Source organism: Manduca sexta, chromosome 7 (assembly GCF_014839805.1).
Source record: "Manduca sexta isolate Smith_Timp_Sample1 chromosome 7, JHU_Msex_v1.0, whole genome shotgun sequence".
Taxonomy (NCBI): domain Eukaryota; kingdom Metazoa; phylum Arthropoda; class Insecta; order Lepidoptera; family Sphingidae; genus Manduca; species Manduca sexta.
In genome coordinates this window covers 8,342,482-8,364,663 of record NC_051121.1, presented here as the reverse complement: position 1 = coordinate 8,364,663, position 22,182 = coordinate 8,342,482, and the positions used below count along the sequence as shown (strand labels likewise).

The 22,182-nt window shown below is 34.7% G+C and overlaps 1 protein-coding gene across 1 annotated transcript in view; it reads left to right on the top strand.

Moving 5' to 3' along the window:
* The window catches only part of LOC115446012 (neuropeptides capa receptor), a 76,816-nt gene extending 65,695 nt beyond the window's left edge, over positions 1–11,121 (top strand). The window contains exon 6 of the mRNA XM_030172592.1: positions 10,934–11,121. Coding sequence (XP_030028452.1) covers positions 10,934–11,121 — 188 coding nt within the window. The remainder of the gene's footprint in view (positions 1–10,933) is intronic.
* The last annotated feature ends 11,061 nt before the right edge of the window (positions 11,122–22,182 follow it).

Below are 22,182 nucleotides of genomic sequence, written 5' to 3'. Positions count from 1 at the left end.
AAATGTCACTTGGTGGTTGCTTTCAGGCCACGCTCTGGACATATCTCGTCTAATAAATTCTTATTGTTATTTAAAAGTGTGACGATAGCCTAGTTGGTTGTGGAACGGACTGCCGAGACGAATGTCCGCAGGTTCAAATCCAAAAGGCCAAATCCAAAATGTGTGTTTTCTTTGTGAATTATCGTTTGTTTTAACGGCGAAGGAAGACATCGTGAAGAAACCTGCATGCCTGAGGAGTTCTATATGGGAATTTCGAGAGTGTGTGAAGTCTACCAATCCGCACTAAGCCAGCGTAGTGGACTAAGGCCTAATCCCTCTCGGTAGTAGAGGAGGCCCGTGCCCAACAGTGGGACAGTATATAATACAGGGCCGATATTATTATTATTTATATAAAAATGACTCGCCCAATAGTGACATCTGCGGGATCATAGATGTACAACATATCGGTAGCGAAGGACAAAATTATCTGTAACGGAAACCCGACGCAAAATATAAGTACTAATTATAATTAGATTTTAGCCCACTATTAAGGCGTGGTTATCGGCATAATTGATGCGGATCGGTCTTTAATGGTACTTAAGCTCCATTTCGATAATGAATCATAAGAACTATGTCTAGAGAAAAGGTGTATTTTACGGTCTAAAAAGTTTTACACGATGACGTAAATTCTATAGACACCAACGTCCTTAAACTATTTGTTCAAAATCTGAACTAAAATGACAACCAAAACGTTACTGTTATAACCTCAGAGTTATAACCTATTTATTCAGTTGAGAAACAAATAATTTTACTTATTTGACTAATATTTTTTATTCACATCCAGGTTTACACTTAGACTCCAGTTCTTATATTATGAATGCCACTCCGTACATAACCAAACGCTATCAATGTTGAAATCATACTAAAGTCAGGTGTACGGATTGCAGTACATCTGAGTCGAACACAATGAGTGTACGGAACGTTAGATCTAGTACGTAATAAATATATATCAATGGTTTTACATGATCTTTCACGCACACAAAGACGGTAACAAAACTTGGTAAGTCATAAAGTTGTTATTGACTTATAAAAGAGCCATAGTAGTCTATTTCCTTAATAAACTTTCTGATTGTATCAATATGGGCAATGTAATTAACCTTATGTGCCATTAACTTGATAACGAATATACCTCTAAGGCCTCTGAAACCGTCGCAATTTGTCTAAGAAGCGCTTTACATAAAGGACAAGTTTCAGGTTATATTCTAGGTTCAATGTTTGATTGGAATTTATTTAAATTTAAACAATCCTCTTTAGTTGAAGGTATTTTTAATTCAATGCGCAGAATTGCTAGACGAGACAGTGATCAAGAAAACTAAACGATCTTATGAAATGATCGAGTTTTGGCGCCTTTAATAATTTAATGTCTTCCATATTGATGTATACTTTGAAATTTGTATCAAATTTTAAAATGTTTGTCAATCTTTGCTCCGATTCTTACCACGAAGTCGCGTTAAACGTTAAGGCATTTAGTATTGCCAGCTATTTTCGCTACACCATTATAATAACGAAGCTCTTTACTGCAAACTCAAAATTTGCATTTACTTAATGATACACATTTAGAATACCAAAATGTCCCGCCTTCCAGCAGTTAGTAATGAATAACAGTAATTTTAAACAACTTAACTTATTTTTTAAGGTCAAGAAAAGTATTTATGATGTTTAATAGGGTAACCTAGACATTTTTTGTTGGCAATAATATCACAGGTCGTTGCGAAATGTTTTCAATTGTGTACATTAAAGGCATACAAATGAGCTTTTATTTGAACCTTAGTACGTAAGTATAACAGAGTTATTTTGTTTTAATTATTTCGTATTATATACGGTGTGGATTTGAAAAAAGAACTCGAGCTCATGCGGTGTTGCCATTCTCGATATGTATAATATGATTTATTTATAGTTGTATTACACATAGATGTATATCATTTAATTTAAATGTTACAATTTTGCGTGTTCATAAAAATGTTATAAATATTGAATGCTTGATAAATAATATTGATTTTAATAATATTTTCAACATGATTATGCTGTTGATTTGAAATCCTAATGGAAGTTAGAACAGAACAGTAAACCTATCGAATTTTATTAATATTTCTTTCAAGTGCCGTCCTTAATTTTTAAAAACAACGAATCGAACCTAAATTAACATGAATTAAATTAGAATGCGAAAATAATTAACATGCTTTTTGAGTACTAATAATTAGGAGTGGTCTCTACCACTCCCTTAGTACATAATTTTGTCTACACCATATATGAGCAGACCATCAGACCTATAGACCTCTATGATTGTTTTATTAAAAATAAACGTGAAATAGCGGATTTATTATTGCGATTTGTAAACCGGCATTAGAAATTCACTCCCTATAAGCCATTCCTACTAATCGCACTAATGGTCCAAACCTTAATTAGGTTTGGACCATTAGTGCGATTAGTAGGAACTCTGCACCTGGTAATTGTATGTCCAGATAGATTATTGACTAAAGAGATAATCTAGAGTATATAATCTAGTTGTAATAATTGTGTCGGCCTGTTTGAAGCCCAATGTACTACACAGGTTGATCCCAGAACGCGACACACGTGGGCCAATATGGCGGATTATACACCTTGTGAGGGATAATCTTATTGAAATAATTGTGCCGGCCTGTTTGAAGCCCAATGTACTACACAGGTTGATCCCAGAACGCGACACACGTGGGCCAATATGGCGGATAAAACACCTTGTGTACGGTGGTTGCTATCCAAGCAGATATAAGTATTCTACTACCAGCCTGCGAGTACCACCAGCTAACATTAAGATTCGAATCCCTGTACTTATAAATCATGGAAGATATTTATAAGAAAATACCCAAATATTGATCATAACAATACAGTTCCTTATTTAACAAAAGTGAAATTTTATGCCTATATAAAATGTCTGTCGTTATATAAGCGACTTAATTCAAGTAATAATTAATTATTCTCATATACTTTGGCTTATCATAAACGCAACTATGTTATCCTACGTGATGAATAAAGCATTTTTTATTTTATATTGTATGATTCTTTAAAACCTCAATGCCTTCTGCCGCACCCTTGAAATTTCAGTATTAAAAGTATTTAAACGAATGTGTTTTTAAGAAACGTCGCGCCTGTTCTATTCCCATCATTCTGTCAATATTGTTTGAAGAGATTTATCTACATTTATTTCTTTGAGATGGGCACATTTCACTTTATGCAAAATCCGAGGTGAATAACGATGACATTGAGAAGAATTAAATTAGGATTTATTACAGTTTGCAACATTGTTTTAGGCAACAGTTTGAAAGTTGAAAAGCTGAGATTTATCAATAAACATTTATATCTGAATTCGAATTTCAAATTATTTTATTTACAAATCTTTTTGACAAAGGTTTTATTAAATAACATTTATTCAAATTGATTTGAAACACGTTTTCGAGATTATTTTTTTATGGAAGTAACATGAAGTACTTACTATTTTTAAACAATTTAGGGCACAATATAATTATGCGAATAAAGAATTTTATTGCTTGACACCCGTAAACTGTTAAAAAATTATTAATAATGTTTATTGGTCAAGCATCAAAACTATTTTAATAGTCATTTTTTTACTTTTCGTACAATATTATATGTGACTCTGTATGAAGATACATCAATGACGTATGACCTACAAAGTATTTTTACATAATTTATAAATAATACATTACTCGTTACAGCTTTCTCATTAACATATCAACATGTATTTCGAAATACATTTATAATGTCTTACCTCTTTTACATATCCCATTTCTTTTTCTTTTGATTATAATAAAATATTTGTGTATAACCGCAACTACAAGTTCGAACAGTGGATTCGATAACACCGTTTCTACTTCCCCCAAAAACTACAAGGGAGATCTTGCCCATATTTTATGATCTTTGTTTTCTTTAATGCAGAAATTCGGGTAGCGGTGTAACAACTAAAATTAATTCCATAACTTATAATGAGAACGAAGGTTCTATCAAATAATTGTAAAATTCATATATTTTTTTTGACAGTCAATTTATATTGTTTTCGAGAGAAATAAGATTTGTTTTATACTAGCATTTGCTCTCAGTCGTCACCGATAATATGCGTGTGATTCATTCTGCCCAAGCCCACACCTGACAACGCGATAAATTATGTTACAATAACCAATAATTTAAAAACGACGTCGAAAATTACATTAAAAGTATTAATAGCTGGGTGAAGCAATATTTTCGAAGTCCAATTGAACCGTTTTAATTGCAAAAATAAAGCTTCTTTGATTTATTTCGCATTGAGCATTTCGAACACGTTGCAAGAGTGACAGCTGAATATTATAACAAGGATAATGCTCCAGGCAACTCTTTTTTAAAAGCATTTTCAGATATGCCAGGGCCACATTAGTGTCTAAGAGTATTGATAATGAAAAAAGTTTAAGTTATTTTACATAAAAACACTTAAAATAAAAATCAAAGGAAATCTAAACACATAAAGAGCTTACTCATTTTATTTATTTTAACCAAAGCAAGGTTTTAATAATCAAGAAAATTTGCAGAAGTCGAATTTCGCAAGCAATTATTAGCGTGTAAATGACGGCAGAATTTTAAAAATTTTGAATTTAGCAGAAATCTTTGTTTTGATATATTGATGCTAGAGTAAACACATCTGGCGGTTCTTCGCAATTTTTGCTACAAGAACTTTTTAGTCGTAACTTGGCATTACATGCATTAAAATGTATAAGTCGTAGTGTGCAGTGCCGTGCGACAAAGTACTTTGCAATTCAAAGTTCTGCATGTTGTTGTTTATAGATGATCGTAACAAATGCTATTAGACGATGCGCTGACTCGTCATAATGCTTAGATTTATATCTATACATTAATATTATATTATAGCGTATAGCCTTTCTAGATAAATAGGCTATCCAACAATAAAAAAAAATCAATTCGAACCAGTATTTCCTGAGATAAGCGCCTTCAAATAAACTCTTCAACTTTATCTATAATACGAAGCTGAAGAGTTTGTTCGTTTGAACATGCAAATGTTAATCACTATTTAAGTTGATTTTGATCTATTTTGCTAATAGGTAGTTATATTGCTTTTGAATGCTAAAGACTACTTTTTAACTTGGCAAGATAAACTATTTCACCCTGGGGGCAAGCAAAAGCGGAAAGTCAAACAAAGTCCCTTCTCTTTGCCTGTCTGAACGCGATAAGGGGCCGTTCAAGTATTACGTAACGCAATTTTTGAAGATTTTTGATACAATGTAACGCGCCGTAACGTATTCCTGTACGCCCCCGCTCCCCTCCAAAAGTTATGTAACTCTAAAGTGTCATTTTTTTTAATATTCACAATTATTAATATAAACCTTTGTTTTTGTTTAAAATAAAAAAAACAATGTTACATAACGTTTTGTACGAGTCCCCCTTTCGCCCCTGTAACGCATCGTGACGTTTTACAAGACGCCTCCTCCACTTCAAATTGCGTTACGTAATACTTGAACGGCCCCTAAACTCAAAAACAACTTCTGCTATGGAAATAGTTTCGGAACCTGAGAATGCTATCACTTTATCCCGGGAAAATATTGAATGGGACTTATAACGGAATACTTTTACACGTGAGCGAAACCGCGAGCAATAACTCAAAATATACTTTTAAATCATTATCATAATCAGCCGTAGGATGTCCACTGTTGAAAATAGACCTCCCCTAAAGATTTCCAGATCAACCTTAGCTTAAAATAGAACAATTTAAAAAATACCAAATATGACGAATAAAAATGAAATAAGTCCAACATTCAAAATACGGTGTGTTCATCCATTTTTCCTAACAATCCAATATGTACGGACGAATGAACGCAAATGTAATTCTTATAGCGAACGGAAACATTGAATTTTCATGACAAATGGAACGAACAGGATTTGATACTATGACTTGCTGAGGTTTGTGATATGACGCAAGTTCATTCGTATCTTGAGTAAAAATACACATACATATTCGAACTAACAGTAGACTTTACATCTAAGAAATTGAATCAGGATAGTGTAGTTTTATATTCTTTAAATAAAAACTCTTCGTTCGAACAATAATTAATACAAAATATTTATTTAATTGAATGCACGGCAACCACTGTGTTGGACCTAATTCTTAAGTTTCGTTATGTTATTCTCATGTAAGTGATTTTCTTTGTATCTGATAATTTCTTTAACCTTGTTTTATTTTTAATTCGGAGGTAGTTCTGAAACGATTAGAGTATTAATAATTAAAATTGCTAGCTACGCTGATAAATACAGAATAAATATACGAAAACAATGTTCCATTTTAATTAGGCATCGACTTATTGTTAAGCAGTAGGTAATAGGTAATGTAGATATATTTTGGTTTTTAGAATTTCTTTTTTGGTGTCGTGTGTTTGTTACAAGTTAATAGCAGATCACTACAAGGGAGTTGTTTTAGTTAAATGGAGAACTTTACTCTTGAATAAGGTACTTACTTACTAAATAAAATTAATTTTTCACACTAATAAAGTAAAGTAAGATACAATTTTTATTATTATAACCTATTGATTTAGTAGACGAAGTTTTACTAATTACAATAAACAACGCGATTTATTAATGTCTGTTTTCCCATTACGATGTTGCACCTCTTTATGTTTACCCTAGATTCCAAAACTTACAGCAAAGAACAAGCTTATCTGGAATTTGTGCCCGGTCTGGCAATCGGCTCATCCCTACTACGAGATTGGACGGAACACAGGCGAAAAGTGGGTGCGATGATTGCACCTCTGCCTACTCCTTCGGTGATAGAGGCGTGATGTGTGTGTACAAGCTCATCTATACTTAAAAAAAAATATCCAATGTGGAGGTGACTCATGCAAACATTTCGATAAACACACAATTTTCAATTACCTTACCTAAAATAGTTTAGCCAATATTTACCGAATTAAAAATAAACTCTTTTCATCTCCGCTTTATTTTTCACTATAATACACGAAACACGGTACTTAGCAACTTAACCCGAATACTTATTATGTACTTACAAATTATTCTCGCCAACTTAAAGACTTGCAAAATATTAACTATTCCCAAGCTCGTCACGCTGGGAGTTTTATTAAAAGTTATTTGTTACACGTGTCAAGAATTTAATTTGTACAAGAATTCTCGAGACTTCCTCTTGAAACTTTATGAGGACTTCTGAACATCACGATGATCTAATTTAAATGGATTCTTTATGTAAATTGCTGTAAACATAATCACTTAATATTATGACGTTGAGTAATTACCAATTATAATTAATGCGCAGTTTGATTTATGTCAAATATCGGCGAGAGCCTAGTTGGGAGTGGAACGGATTGCCGAGACGAATATCTGCAGGTTTGAAACCGAAGAGCACGCATCTCTGATTCTTTGTGAATTATGAGGAGTACAATACTGCTCTGAGGTCCAGTTTTAGAATATCAGGTCGGGTAATTATTGTTATTTAGTATCGAAGGGTTAATTCAACCCGATTCCTGTCGGCTTCCCTTTATGAAGAATTTCTGTAGAATCTAATTATTTGAACGGTTTGCAGACAGCATTTATGTATTTTAGTATCTATATGTTGTCTCGGATTCCCTTTAGGAAAAGTACGCCTTTCGCCACTATTGTTATTTTCCGCTCAGTATTTTCAGATTAATATTTGCATATCAAATATAGAACCTTGTAATAATAAGCCTAAGATTTGTATATTATAGTCGGGGTGGGTCAGCTTCAATAAGAGTCCAATTATTGCAGCGTACACTTTAATGCACTTAACAACTAACTTAACCTAAGTACACTCGCGCGCCATGGACTACGTGACTCTCTGATGAGCGCGCAGGCGTGTGCCTGCGCGCTCATCAGAGAGTCATGTCAGTCAGTCAATATCACGTGATTAGAAGAGTTTTGTCGATCTATCAAGAGGAGTTATGAAAGTTGTGAAATCGGAGCGGATTTGTTAGTTTTCCGAGGATACTGAAATGTAAGCGCAAGCAAAGCCGTTGTTTCACGCAGTTTTTCCGTGGAGCATTGATATCATCTTGACAGTCATCCCGATTATAGTATAAACAAATTACTACATGTGTAATGAGATTTAATATTTTCTTCAAATTCCTCTTAATCTGTATCTAACAAAATATCCCGATGTGCCTTGAAGCAGCCCTACTGGTTCTGAAAAAACGGTATGCGACAAAAAGGCGGGCGGTTAGAAAAACGTTGCACGCGTGGAGTACCACTGTTAGCTCACACCTCATTGGTCGGAAAGATGTCACGTGCGGCCCCTGAATATACCTTGTTTCGGATACTCGCCGTTACGAGGTGTATCGTGCAGGCAACGTATCACGGCCTATACGGACGGGGAGTCTGCTACTAGTCACCGCTATAATCTATACTTATAATAAATCTGTAAAGAGGTCAATTCTATACATGAAATATATTTCCAAAATAACTATCAGGAGGTGATTAGGGATCGATACTGATGCCAAAAATGCAATTAGTAAAATTTTTGTCTGTCTGTCTGTCTGGCAGTCTGTATAACCGTTACAGAAACAAAAATTACTCGACGGATTTTAACGAAACTTGGTACAATTATTTTTCATACTCTTGAGCTGGTTATAGTATACTTTTCATCACGCTACAATTAATAGGAGCAGAGCAGTGAAGGGAAATGTTGGGAAAACGGGAGAAGTTACTCCATTTTTTAAGCTTCCGTCTCGTGTGCAACCTTAATGGTTAAAGCTACACAGAAAACATGTATGACGGAAATGACCGGACAATCGGACCACCTCCATACCATAAATTAAAAAAAACATCCCGACAAATTGAGCACCTCCTCCATTTTTGAAGTCCGAAATCCACGCGGGCGAAGCTGCGGGCGGAAGCTAGTATCAAATATTATAACATAAAACCTTGTAATAGTGAGCCGGCGATATTTCAAACATCAATACTTTATAAATAAGACATTCACTAAACTTCTAAATATAAACATTATCTCATACGTCTTTATAATTTTCGTGCCCCTTTCACTCGAACAAGTTTAAGAAACTTCCGTACCGACTCACTGCCGATCCATTAATCATCTGTTCAAATATTTACACCGCATTGGCGTAAGCAGCGTCTAGAAGCTTCCATAGTTGTACATTTGCTGGTGTTATATATTTTATATCCGCCCGGATAACGACCACCGTACACAAGGTGTTAAAACCCGCTATAGTGGCCCACGTAAGTGTGACGCGTTCCGGGATCAGCCTGTATATATCTGGTTCCAACAGGCCGGCATAATACGGGACCGGCCTATGCTTGATTTTGTACATTATTCTATATGTAATGGTTAATAATACGAAAAAGAAGCACTCCTGCGAAAACTGCATAACAATTGGTTAAAAAATGAGCGAGTAATTCATAGTTAAAATATTGTAACGTGCAGAAGTGGGCGCGATGTGGGGATATCGCTTCATCTCTTTTTTTCGCACGCGTCGTAATTCCCGATGACGTCACATGTGGATATTTCGTCTCTTTTCTGTTTCTTGTTAATTACCCCTTCCACCGAAATTCAAAGACTTATAACTTGTTGATTTTTTACCGGATTTTAATAATTCCTTCTGTGTTATAATTTATATTATGTAAATATTTGATAATAGTAAATAACAAAAATGAGTCCGGTACCCTATTGTGTCGACTATCGAGGGTATTCATCTCTTGTCAGTTAACATTCTATTGGACCCCAGTCCACTTACCATCAGGTGTAATGGTGTCACTGTGCCGTGCCGGAAACAATATGTATTTAAAGTCAACTAAAGTGTTCAATGTTCTTTGTGAATTTATCGTTCACTTTAACGGTGAAGGAAAACATCGTGAGGAAACCTGCACATCCGAGAAGTTCTCTATAGGAATTTCGAAGGTGTGTGAAGTCTACCAATCCGCACTAGGCCAGCGTGGTGGACTAAGGCTTAATCCCTCTCAGTAGTAGAGGAGGCCCGTGCTCAGCAGTGGGCAAGTATATAATACAGGGCTGATATTATTATTATTATTTAAGTGTGCACTAAGTACATAGTCGTTAGTGGTGGGAGACTGCTTTATGTTATTTTATGCGTGGCTGGGGCTATCCAGCACCAGGCCGTAGACAATATGTCTCCATAATCGTTAATGCTAACGTTATATATGGAAATATCATATCCTATCGATAAACTTATAGCTAGGATATGTGATTTCCATATATTTTTTCCATTTACTCTTAGCGCTAACGATTGTAGGAAGACATCTTAGCTACGTCTCCAGCCTCCGTAGATCTGGTAAAAAAAAACCGGAAAAATCATAGAGACGTTTACAGTATTTATGTTCGGACGGGGCTTGTGCGGGAAAGATTTTTTCGCCGCAAAAGCATATTGATTAATAAGGAGGAGTTAGGAAGGACTAGCGTTGTATAATCGTGAATTAAAGGGTAATAAAATCAAACAAATTTGTAGTGATCTGAGTTTCTTTGCATTATTAAGATATCCCTGAGAAACAAGTTCCAAACGGTGCACTTACGCTGGTTACAACCAACGAAGTAGTACAAATCGAAACAATAAGTAAGACTGCTTCGTGAGGGAAAAAGACATCTTGCTATAACATTTTTTATTTATTACATGAGCGTTAGTGAAGCAAGATAAATAAAGAAACCGTTTATTAAGTATTTAGCTCCATTACAATATTTTTAAGCGGAATAACGCGGCAGCCGTAGTGACACTCGCATTGATCGTAGCAGACAACTAACGTCGGTAGATTTGAAAAAAAATACAAATATGTTACCGACTCAAGACATCACGCACACACCGGCTCCCGCGTCACTCCTTACAATCCGTCGTTAACATTAATAGATATTTATTTATATTTCGTCCCACAGCGGCGGTGGTGATCGCGTTCTTCGTCTGCTGGGCACCATTCCACATCCAGCGGCTGTTTTACGTCTACGGAGACCATCTGCCCCAGTTCTCGCTCATCAACGAGCATCTGTTCAACGTGGCCGGCGCGCTCTACTACGTCTCCGCCACAGTCAACCCCATTCTGTACAACGTTATGAGTGGACGGTGAGTTATATTTTTTAAAACACACACACACACACACACACGCACGCACACACACACACACACACACACACACACACATTCTATTGTTGTAAATAAATACACAACATACCTACTAAATAAATTAAAAAATATTATTACCTTTTTGGTTTTAAATAGTTTTCTTTTGTTTTAGTTTTAGTTATGTATTACTTAATCTATATTTAATTGCTGTTTTGGAAGTGCGGGGCCTCCTAACACAGGTATTGCCATACTTAAAAGGAGTGCTCCAATAAAAACAAAATGTACCTAGGTTAAGATAATGCAAATAAAAAAAAATATTATTATTAATTATTATTATTAAAACACTAGATAACCCGGCGAACTTCGTACCACCTAACTGTCGATTCTTTATTTTTTTTTAATACTTATTCTGCTATTCGGGACACCTGGTCAGCTAGACAAATATTGACATTAATATTTATACGATACTAACGTCACTAATTGTTTTGCCTTCCCGGAACCCATCCACTAACACTTAAACTTTATGGTATTATATTAAAGTTTAAATTGACTTTTAAGTATAATTAATCTTTTGTATGAGAATATAGAAAAGTATTGTTTTTAGACGTTTTCAGGCATTTTTTAAAAAAATTCTCTCCGTAAGAACCAACCTCGTACTTCAAGGAATATTATAAAAAAAGAATTAGCGAAGGTTCAGCTGCTCTCGAGATTTGCGCTTAGCAAGACATTCAACAATTCATTTTTATATAATAGATATTCATTAACTAATATTGTAAAAATACCGTAAATGTTGGCTATAGAGGAAAGTAGACAATTAATATTTCCAACTCCTCCCTTTCTTATTTGATTAATTTCCTTGTGGGATAAAGACAAATTAGTGTTCTGAGACTGTCATGAATGCCACTGCTGATCCTGGCTTACAGGAGTTGTAGCGGTGGGTGTGAGGGCGGGAAACTCTCCAAATATCTTAAATATTGAACTCTTTCAGTAAAAGTATGATCTGTCGGTTACGACGTTTTTTTAAAGGGTTTGATATGGTACACACACGCCTTTTATCTTCAAAATAGTAAGCAGACTGGTGTACCCACTTACCGCTGTGAGTATTTCGCCCATTACATAATTATAACATAAAAATACAAGGAAAAATCAAATTTTGTTTTTGAGAATATTACTGACAAATATTCATACATATATATAGTAACTATTTACATAAGAAATTTATAATCTTGAAATAGATAGTAGCTATATTAGGTGTAAAGATCAAAGAAATAATATTTCCTAAGTTATTTGGAGTAGCAAATACTTCGTCTGTTCGTTCGTCATTAGTTGTTTACGTTATAGGTATAACCTAGTTTCCACTATAAAGGCTACTTGTATGAAGTCTTGAAAGTCGATTATTGTACATTGACATACTCTCGAAGCCAATGTTTGAGTGCCAACCATAAATTACGTCACACATTAATGGGGCACTGAAGTGTGACATTATGTGACAACAGGGCGGGGGGTCAAAAAGGTTTGAGCGTGCTAATCTCGGGAACTACTTGTGCGAATAGAAAAAATATTTTAGTATTAAATAGCCCATTTATCGAGGAAGACTGTAGCTTAAAACATCACGCTATGACCAACAGGAGCGGAGCATCAATCAAAAATTGCAAAAACGGGGAAAATTAATTCCATTTGACAACTTCCGTTGCGGGTGCTGCGTAACAAAAATATTTACAATTACTGATTATTTTTTTAGTGATATTACTTATATAGGCAATCGTATTTTTTTTTTTGAAATTTTCCAATTTTATCCTTTTAAAAGAAATAAATATCGACTTTAATTAAAATGTAGTGATTTTAACGGGATTTACCGGTCAGGGTTGCGCGGTTCGCCCGACGCACGCAACGCGCTTTCATTGAGTAATATACGATATTTAATGCATACGAGCCACTTACAAAAACTCATCGAATCGCAAGTTGACAAAACATATTTACAGCCATTTGTATTATGAATTGAATTAATTCATTAAAGGGCGAAATAAAAGGCTCCCTTTCCTCACTTTTCTTAGTTACTCGTGTGCAAACTCTTCTAGAACTAAGCGATGTAAACTGAATGTCTGTAAAAGTTAAGAAGTTTACTAAATAGATTTATAAGTTTACGCTCTATCTCAAAGATATACGGGTGTTCACCTTACACAAGTCTGTAATATAACATCACACCTTGTTTCCTTTCTAAGAGTAGGCAGGGGCGTTGATGTCGCATTGAAGTTTTGCTAATTATATAATTTCTTGTAAAAGTCCTTAGTAAATGTATTAAGGCATAGTTTGTGACTTGAGGCTAATAATAAAATTATTTTGACCCGATCCGAAGATCCAACCCGCGATCGCAGCGAGACAGCAGTATTGGAATACAACTGCCACCGAAGCAGTTAATACTTTAGAGAATCGTTAACGCTAAAGTAATGTATGAGAATGACATATCCGAACGATAGACTTATCGTTGAGATTCCCATACATTAACTTTTTGTTTTCTATTAGTAGTAAAGCCGATGCCCATAGCAAAAAGGCATTCTAACCGTATTTTTAGAAGGTATCTATTCCAAATTTATGATACATCTTTACTTTTACCTTTATTATGGTTGTTTACATTTATTATAATGTGAATATTGATTGACTAATTTTATAATTAAAATGTTATTCATATTGTTAACACCGTGGACCTTCTGCTAAAGTACAAATTATATTCATTTGCAAATTCGATAAAGAACTTTTTTGTTGTTTAAAATTTTTAGAAAGACCCATTGTATGTTTAACGTAATTATTTGTATATTGTGTATTCTCGCCCGTAATTTTCGAAAATGTGTAAATGCTCAAGGCCCTTTACTCGGGAAAGGCATTAACAATTGTAGAAAGGCATCTACAGCCTCTACTTAGACATTATTGTGGTGGTACTCCTGTTATATCAAACTACATAAGAACGCCAATCCTATCCCTAATGGCTATACTTCGTCCAACCATATATCTGACCTTTGACAGCTCGGTTACTAATCGAATCGATTTCTTATAACAATCGATTTAATTTAGGAAAAAGTTTTGATCGGTTAAACAATTTTAAATATTATTTGTGCTGAACTGTTTGTTTTGTTTTATAAACAAATGGTTGAACGGATTATAGTTTTTCTGAAATCATACCAGTCTTGTACTCGATTAGGCTTCGATTCTGGCGAGTGGCGATTGAGTGACGTAGCACTTGTCGATACAATGTCGAACATCTGCACTCAGGGTCAATTTGGCTGTCAATTACAACTCCCAAGCCCCAATGCATCTGGCTATTGTTTCGGTTATTGATCACTGAACATTGGACGAGCTTAGAGTTGCGATTGCTGTCAAATGTTCGGACATAGCTGGCTTGCACGACTCATTAAATATTATTACCTACCCCTATTTGAATCATAGTGCTGTCTTTGTCAACTTATAATGTATGACAGAGACAGCACGAGGTTTTAAATGTGTTTAGCTCTTAACATTATCTATGTTATTATATGTAAGTTGTTGTTCAACACTTATACAAGAGGTAAAACTTATATGCGGCGTATAAATAGAAAAAATCTTTGTATAATAATTACTGGCCGAATTGGCGTTCTATCTCTTTCTACAGTGGTTAGTTTGTAAGGTTTTAATATTTATTGGGTGGTTTTCTTAGCTGTTCTGTCCATACAAAAGATTATTTATGGAATAAATTTCCTGTGTATTTTTTTCTGATATAAAATGTAAATAGTATATTATAAGGAAAATGGTATCCGTCTCATCAAAATCTGTCTAGTGGTTTTATACTTTTATTAAGCATTCAAACATCGATATAAACTTTTTTATTTATATGTTTTTAATATATCTGTTATCCAGTCCATTCTCTACATCCATCCATTATAATTTACTGGAATTTATGGCTTTGCTTTTAACAACATCTGGCGTTTGATCATGCGATTTACATCTGTATTTCTGAAATAACAAGTGGACTAAAGTAGTAGCGATATACTATAGAAGTTAGGAAGTATAAGCCACAAAAGTAGCTGAATTATTTCAAAATTTCACAAGCCTACATTTTAAATTCAAACGCATTTTCTTTTTTCTTTATCTAAAATAAAGACAATCCTTTGAAGGTTATTTTCCAAAAAAACCTCGTTGATAAGTTTAAAGACGATTTAAAATTTTGCATTTGTTCAGCTTTTGGTGCTGACTGAGCGTTAAGTCTTTATTTCGAATTCTGTAGAGATAGTAATATTACATAATTGTTCCAAGATGTTACAGACTACATTAGGTACACATTTTCGTATAAATTTGAATGTAATTGGTAAATGGGTAGACGACGTCCTGGATTTGCTCATGGGAAATAATTAATCATACTTTTTAAATAAGTGTAATTGCGTCATACAAATGACGCTTTGAATCGATATTGTTTTATGAACTCTTATAGCGGGAAAGGCTATTCACGACATTTCGCTTGCAACACTTAGTTTTACATTGAAGGGACACATTGTACGCATATGACTTTGTATTTTGCTAATTTTACATTTTGTAGATGCGCATGAGCACACTCGCCGGCGTTGGTTAGTGGTTCTCCGTCACGTGCCACGTTAGCCTACATAAACGTAGACAGTAACGTACATTATAGTATTACTAGTTGTGCCCGCGACTTCGCCTGCGTGGAAATCAGTGTCGCAAAGTTTTTCCCACGTAAATCCCGACCCCAAAATATTTTATAATCTCGCAACCTCTTCAACAGTAATTGTTATATTTCAGTCAATTTACATAAAACTATAATGTACTATTAACCTAAACTTTCTTCAAGAATTCCATCTTTTAGTAAAAACCGTACAAAAATCCGTTCAGTAAATTTTGGGAAATTCGATCACAAACAGACAGCTTTTGAGGGCTTTGTATTATAGTATGTATAAATTCTTTATTTAGTGACCAATATAGACTATCGAATTAACTATTACTGAACTATTATTTGCAACATTTTGAGAGTCAAATGAAGGATTATTAAGAGCATTCAGAACATAATAATATGTACCCATAATCCCTACAACACAAACCATATTTAAACCTTAATGTGACACCAAAAGTACTTGACAGATATTTTAATATTTTATAGTACAAAGTCGTTTGCGTTCTACAAATAATTAATTATAACCATTCGTACGCTTATTAAACACTACGGAGAAATTTGGGTATTATTTTAAATAATAACATCAAATTATTTCAGGTCCAATTATGTACATCTGTTGGAGACAATAATTTAATTAAGGACAAATGTAATTGGTAAATTGTGTCTGAATGGTGTATTTTCGTTTTGGATGACAGAAAGACAATCTACCCGTGTGTAGATTTTCTCAATGAAAATTTAACTGATCGGTGACTCAACAGTGGCGAAGGTTACACATAACCCAATTTTTGCCGACTTCCCTTTCGTAATTAATGTAAAATCTAATTATCATTATAACGATTTGCAAACCGTATTTATGCATATTATTAGAACCTAGAAAGCGGCGATAGCCTAGTTGGTTGTGGAACGGACTGCCGAGACGAATGTCCGCGGGTTCAAATCCCAAGGGCACACACCTCTGACTTTTCTAAAAATCATGAGTGTATTCTTTGTGAATTTAACGGTGAAGGAAAACATCGTGAAGAAACCTGCACATCTGAGAAGTTCTCTATAGGAATTTCGAAGGTGTGTGAAGTCTACCAATCCGCACTACGCCAGCGTGGTGGACTAAGGCCTAATCCTTCTCAGTAGTAGAGGAGGCCCGAGCTCAGCAGTGGGCAAGTATCTAATACAGGACTGATATTATTTATAAGAAACTATAACTTGTGTAGCGTATTCCCTTTCCAAAAATCATCCTTCGCTACTGTTGGTTAATCAAGCAAACTGCTGATTAAATTAACACTTACTTAATTAAACCATTGGTTTCATAAATGATAATGTAATATTAGAATCCGTCTCGTTATCGTCATCGTTTGCGCGGTGATTAAACCAAATGAGGCAAATATTTTGGTATGCCGCCTCGTGAGTAGCATGTATCTGACATTTCATTATCATATTTATTGATCTAGACTGTATTTTCAGAGTAAAGAATTTTGGTCTTAGAATTGTTAATCTTAGACGTTTACGCTCACTGCTGGGCACGAGCCTCTACTACTGATGGACTAGGTCTTACTCCACCCCGCTGGTCTAGTGCAGATTGGCAGACTTCGCATAGCCTTAAATTTCATCTAGAGAACTTCTCAATACTTATGAATGCTCATGTTTAATTTTAGTAATGCGTAGATGCAATACATTTTGTATTGTAGAACATCTTAGTACTAATATAATTTAAAAATTAAAAATATAATTGTCTAATGTCGTCGTAAAACAAGTACTCCGTGATTAAAAAAATCTCTGAATTTATCCCTATTTTCATTAACGTATAGTATTTCCATTATTTTTGCAAAATTTCGTTAACGAATTTATTTAAAACTAGGGTTCGCTCGCGAGTTCGGTTGCGTGAAAAGCCTTTCTCTACAAAAATCACTAAGACGCCAGTGCCATCTTTTTAAAAAATCGGATGAAAAAACTCTATTATTTCTCATGCAAGCAAATTATCGGGTGAAAAGTTCCGCTGTTAATTTATAATATTTTAATCCTTATGAGTTTTAATGAAAAAGCTATGCGTCCATGTAATTGTTTATACAATCATTCACAGAACTTCCTGAACAACTTATAATTTTAAATCGCCTAATACTTTTGTATACGTATCAACTATCAATCATTGTTTATTCTATACTTAAATAAAATTCAAAGCGTTAACATTATACATAAAGAAAAAATAATATTTCGTCGAAGTTAACGTGCAGAAGCATTTCAAACTTTTATGGCTGACTGTACGTGCCGGAGCCCAAAATTATGATGAAACCCATAATTTTAGCCCTTAAAATTCCTTTTAAAGAGATGGTGAGCGTAAAAATAATAAAAAGTATGAAAGGTCTTAATGATTATAAAACAACGCTGTGTCGAAACACATATATTTACACAGAGAGATATTTTTCCCCTTTCGTTAATTGCTAAAAAAAGCTTTTAACAATTGTTAATTGTTAGATATAATTATTTTGAAATGAAAATATGAACGAAAATGTTGTTATTTTTATTGAAAGAGCACAAAATACCTACGCAGATTACTTACTTTTTTTGTATGTAAAAGCCATCATGTTTATGTAGTTTGAAGTACTTTGAAGCGCATATTATGTATTCAAAAATGACATCTGCAATCAAATTAATTAAAAACAAAACTTACAACCATAGAGAATAGCGTTCTTTTTTTGAAATCAGTTAAAATAACCACTGATCCTCGCGCCATATTGGATTTTTATTAGCGCAATTAATTATAAAAACTCCGAATATGGGCTCCGAAAATGGAAAATTAACTTTTACTTTAGCTGATCCTTGTAAATTTAGAGGCGGTTAATTTGAATAACGGAAAAAGGGTTTTGAAACAAACTGTTTTGCTTTCAAAGTCTAAATTTAGTAACATTGATTGTTGTACAACAGAGTAAAACAATCAGTGGCTCATCGAAAGTTATGTTATATTCCTAAATATAAACTTCGTCAGAAACAGTAATGTTGTATGAAGTATAAATATTTTGCAAAGTTTATGGAATATTGTGGGCGTAATCAATATATACGAGCGGAGATAAATGAATCATAGCAATATATCCTGGTAAATACGAAATATATGAAAAGCGCCATACATACAGAACGTGGACACTTGAATAGGCACTAGGGCTATTAAGTCCGCAAAATCTGTCGGAAGAGTCGGGTAATTGCAATTTAAAACTGCCGTAAGTTTAAGTTATCATCAGTCTATATTTTAGTCTACTAGGGTCGTCCATTAATCACGTGATGTTTTTAGTGACTTTAACCCCTTTCCCCCCTACCTAAAATCTCGAGTATTTTTCTTGGTACAAAGTAAATTGGAATTTTTAGATAAAATCGCGCGATTGACGAAAAATAAATATACGGGATATCTCATTACCGTAAGTCCGTTTGATATTTCGTGATTTTATTTGGGAACCCCCTCGCCCCTCTTTAAAACCTCACGTGATTAAGGGACGATCCCACTATTGGACATAGGTCTCCTCCAATATACGCAATTTTACCTGGTCGTCCACTTATCGTATCCAGTTTCTCCACTGACACTCCTCCTAGTTGAAGAGCATCCTACACTACGATTACTGGCTCGTGGTCTTCACTGACAAGTTTACTCCAGCCATTGTTGGTTCTCTGAGTTACCAATCAGCCTACTGCCACTTTTGCTTACTAATCCTGTGTGCTATGTCGGTGACTTTGGTTCTCTGTGGGATGACCTCGTTATGAAACTTATCCTTCAGAGAAACCAAGCATAGTTTTCATAACGTTGTTAAACTTTATATTAGTAAGTTTGTGTAGAGTAAACGTTAACTTGAATAGCATTCTTTGACCAACAAATTAGATCGTCGAAGTGACAAGACACATAAAATATTTCTTAGTAAAAGCTATTGTATTTAAATTTCTTTGTCAGTCTGAACGGAATGGTTAATGATCTTAGCTTACTTCTTACTAATATTATAAATGCGAAGGTTTCGAAAATGTTTGGATGTTTGTTAGAAGTAAACGCATAAACAGCTGAATGAATTTGTATGAAATTCGACATATGGAGAGACCATGTCCTGGATTAACACGTAGGCTACTTTTTATCCCAGTAACTTGCTCCCGGGAAAATTGAATTATTTAATTTGATTTTTAAAATAGATGGCGCTGGCATCATACAAGGGGCGCTATGAATCGCTACTGTGATACAAGGACTTTTGTAGCGGGAAAGGCTTGTCACGCGGACGAAGGCGCGAGCAACGCCTAGTCCATTACTCATTATAACGATAGTTTGAAATTTTACTACACTAGTTTTCTCACCTACCAGTCACACTTGTCCCTTGCACATTAAGGCATTTATTCACTAACGTTATTTAGCTAAGGAGCACCCTATTATAATAAGTCTGTTTCTCAGTGCTTTCCGTATGTAAGCAACAATGCAGCAAAGAAGCACTATGATTGGCTAATATTGAAATACAACTTTATTTTAGATGAAGGAAATATAAAGGAAACTATAAAATTGCCTACAAGTATTGTTAACACTAGTGTAACACACAAGTTATGTGGAAACTATAAAATTGCCGACACGTAGTATTTTTACTGACGTAACAAACACGTTATGTATAATATCTTCGCTTCTTGTCGACAAGCGGTTTTAAAAGCTCATATTTAACGAGGCCTTTAATTTTCCGTCCACCATCCAATGCCTTCGAGTGGCTGTAATGGGATAACATCGTTAGACCATGAACTAGGGCGAACCGATATTAAGTTACATGTCTCGTTTAGTTTGCCAAGAAAATGTAGACAGCGGGAAGTTATTAAAATTTTGAATTTTTATTCTTAATACCATACTACTAAGACTACTTTTTACAATAATTAATAAAAACAGAAATTATATATCCAAGCCGTAATCTTATCGCCTTATCTACTTTTTATGCATAATATTGTTGTTTTAATAGCGTAAACGATCGTAGAGAGGCAGTGCTCGTGGTAGGATATATTTTATATCCGCCCGGATAGCGATCACCGTACACAATGTGTTAAAACCCGTCATAGTGGCCCACGCAAGTGTGTCACGTCAATTGAATCTCATCCAGTTCACTATAATTTTAACAGACCAGAGTATTGCAATGACCCCCTGTACATTAGCGAGATACACCAGTGCTAATACATCTTCATCTTCGGAAGAAGATATGTTATCGTGTCAAAATCAGTCGGCTGAAAACTGTCATTTCTCGTCGCGCCCAGCGTCACGTCCGTGCCTCGTCTTTCTATATGTTTTAAAAAATTACGACGGTGCCTCGTCCGTGCAATGTCTGCGTCCCTCGTCTTATTTGTGTGGACCGCGCCTAATAAATCATTATGTCAAAATCCGTCACACATTGTGTTCGGTTATGGTAAAACCCTAACACGCGACGCATTTTGGTGCCAACGTTGCACATATCGATTATTGATGCTCACATAGTAATTTAAAACAGTGCACTACGTACAACCGTCGCGATCGGGTGCACCACCTTTAACATAACATTTTATAACAACATTTTATAACATTATTTCTAACATTTGTATTGAACATTTATAAACATTTACCCCCTTATTCATAAAAGTTTTTTATCTAAGGACGGAGTAAAGCTGTGATAACAAGCCTGTTTCTCAGTGCCCAACGGCACTGAGAAATAGACATAGGGCCGTTGTGATTGGTTATTATTGTTGTATTTCAATATTAGCCAATCACAACGGCCCTACGTCTACGCACTGCGAAGACTGCCATGCCGTCAGCACTGAGAAACAGACTTGTTATCACAGCCTTACTCGGTCGTTAGATAAAAAACGTCTATGAATAAGGGGGTTAAACTTTATCGCGTGCGTTAATTATTTAACCATAATCCGAAACCATTGTGACATAAAATGTCAATTGAGCTGACTTTAATGTAGGTTTATTAAAAAAAAATATCATCTTAAGATGCCGACCTTTATATGACAGCGTCTCATCTGATATCGTACTTTAGAGCGAAACTGATTTGCATATGTAAATGCGGCCCAGTCGTACCTCGAGGTATATCTGCTCTCTAAAAATATGAGTAGTTTACGCTTTCCCTTCTACTTTGGAAAACCAATACCAACACGTTAATAAAACTAGTATTAGTTTTGATTGATATTTGTTCTCCCAGCTGAATAGCTCGCTCTTATAGCGCTATATAACTACTAACTATAGTACGGAAATAGTACAGAATACATAATAGTAGGTAGGTACTATAAAGGATTAACTCAGCGAACGATAACTTCACCTGTTGCACTTGAGCTCATGTCTAAGGATATATAATCGAGTGCTTATGTGCAGTCAGCCACAAAGTGTTTAAAACTTCAAATAGCTTGCATAATTTTGTGTATTGCGCTTTTTTTTTGTTTTTTTTTTTT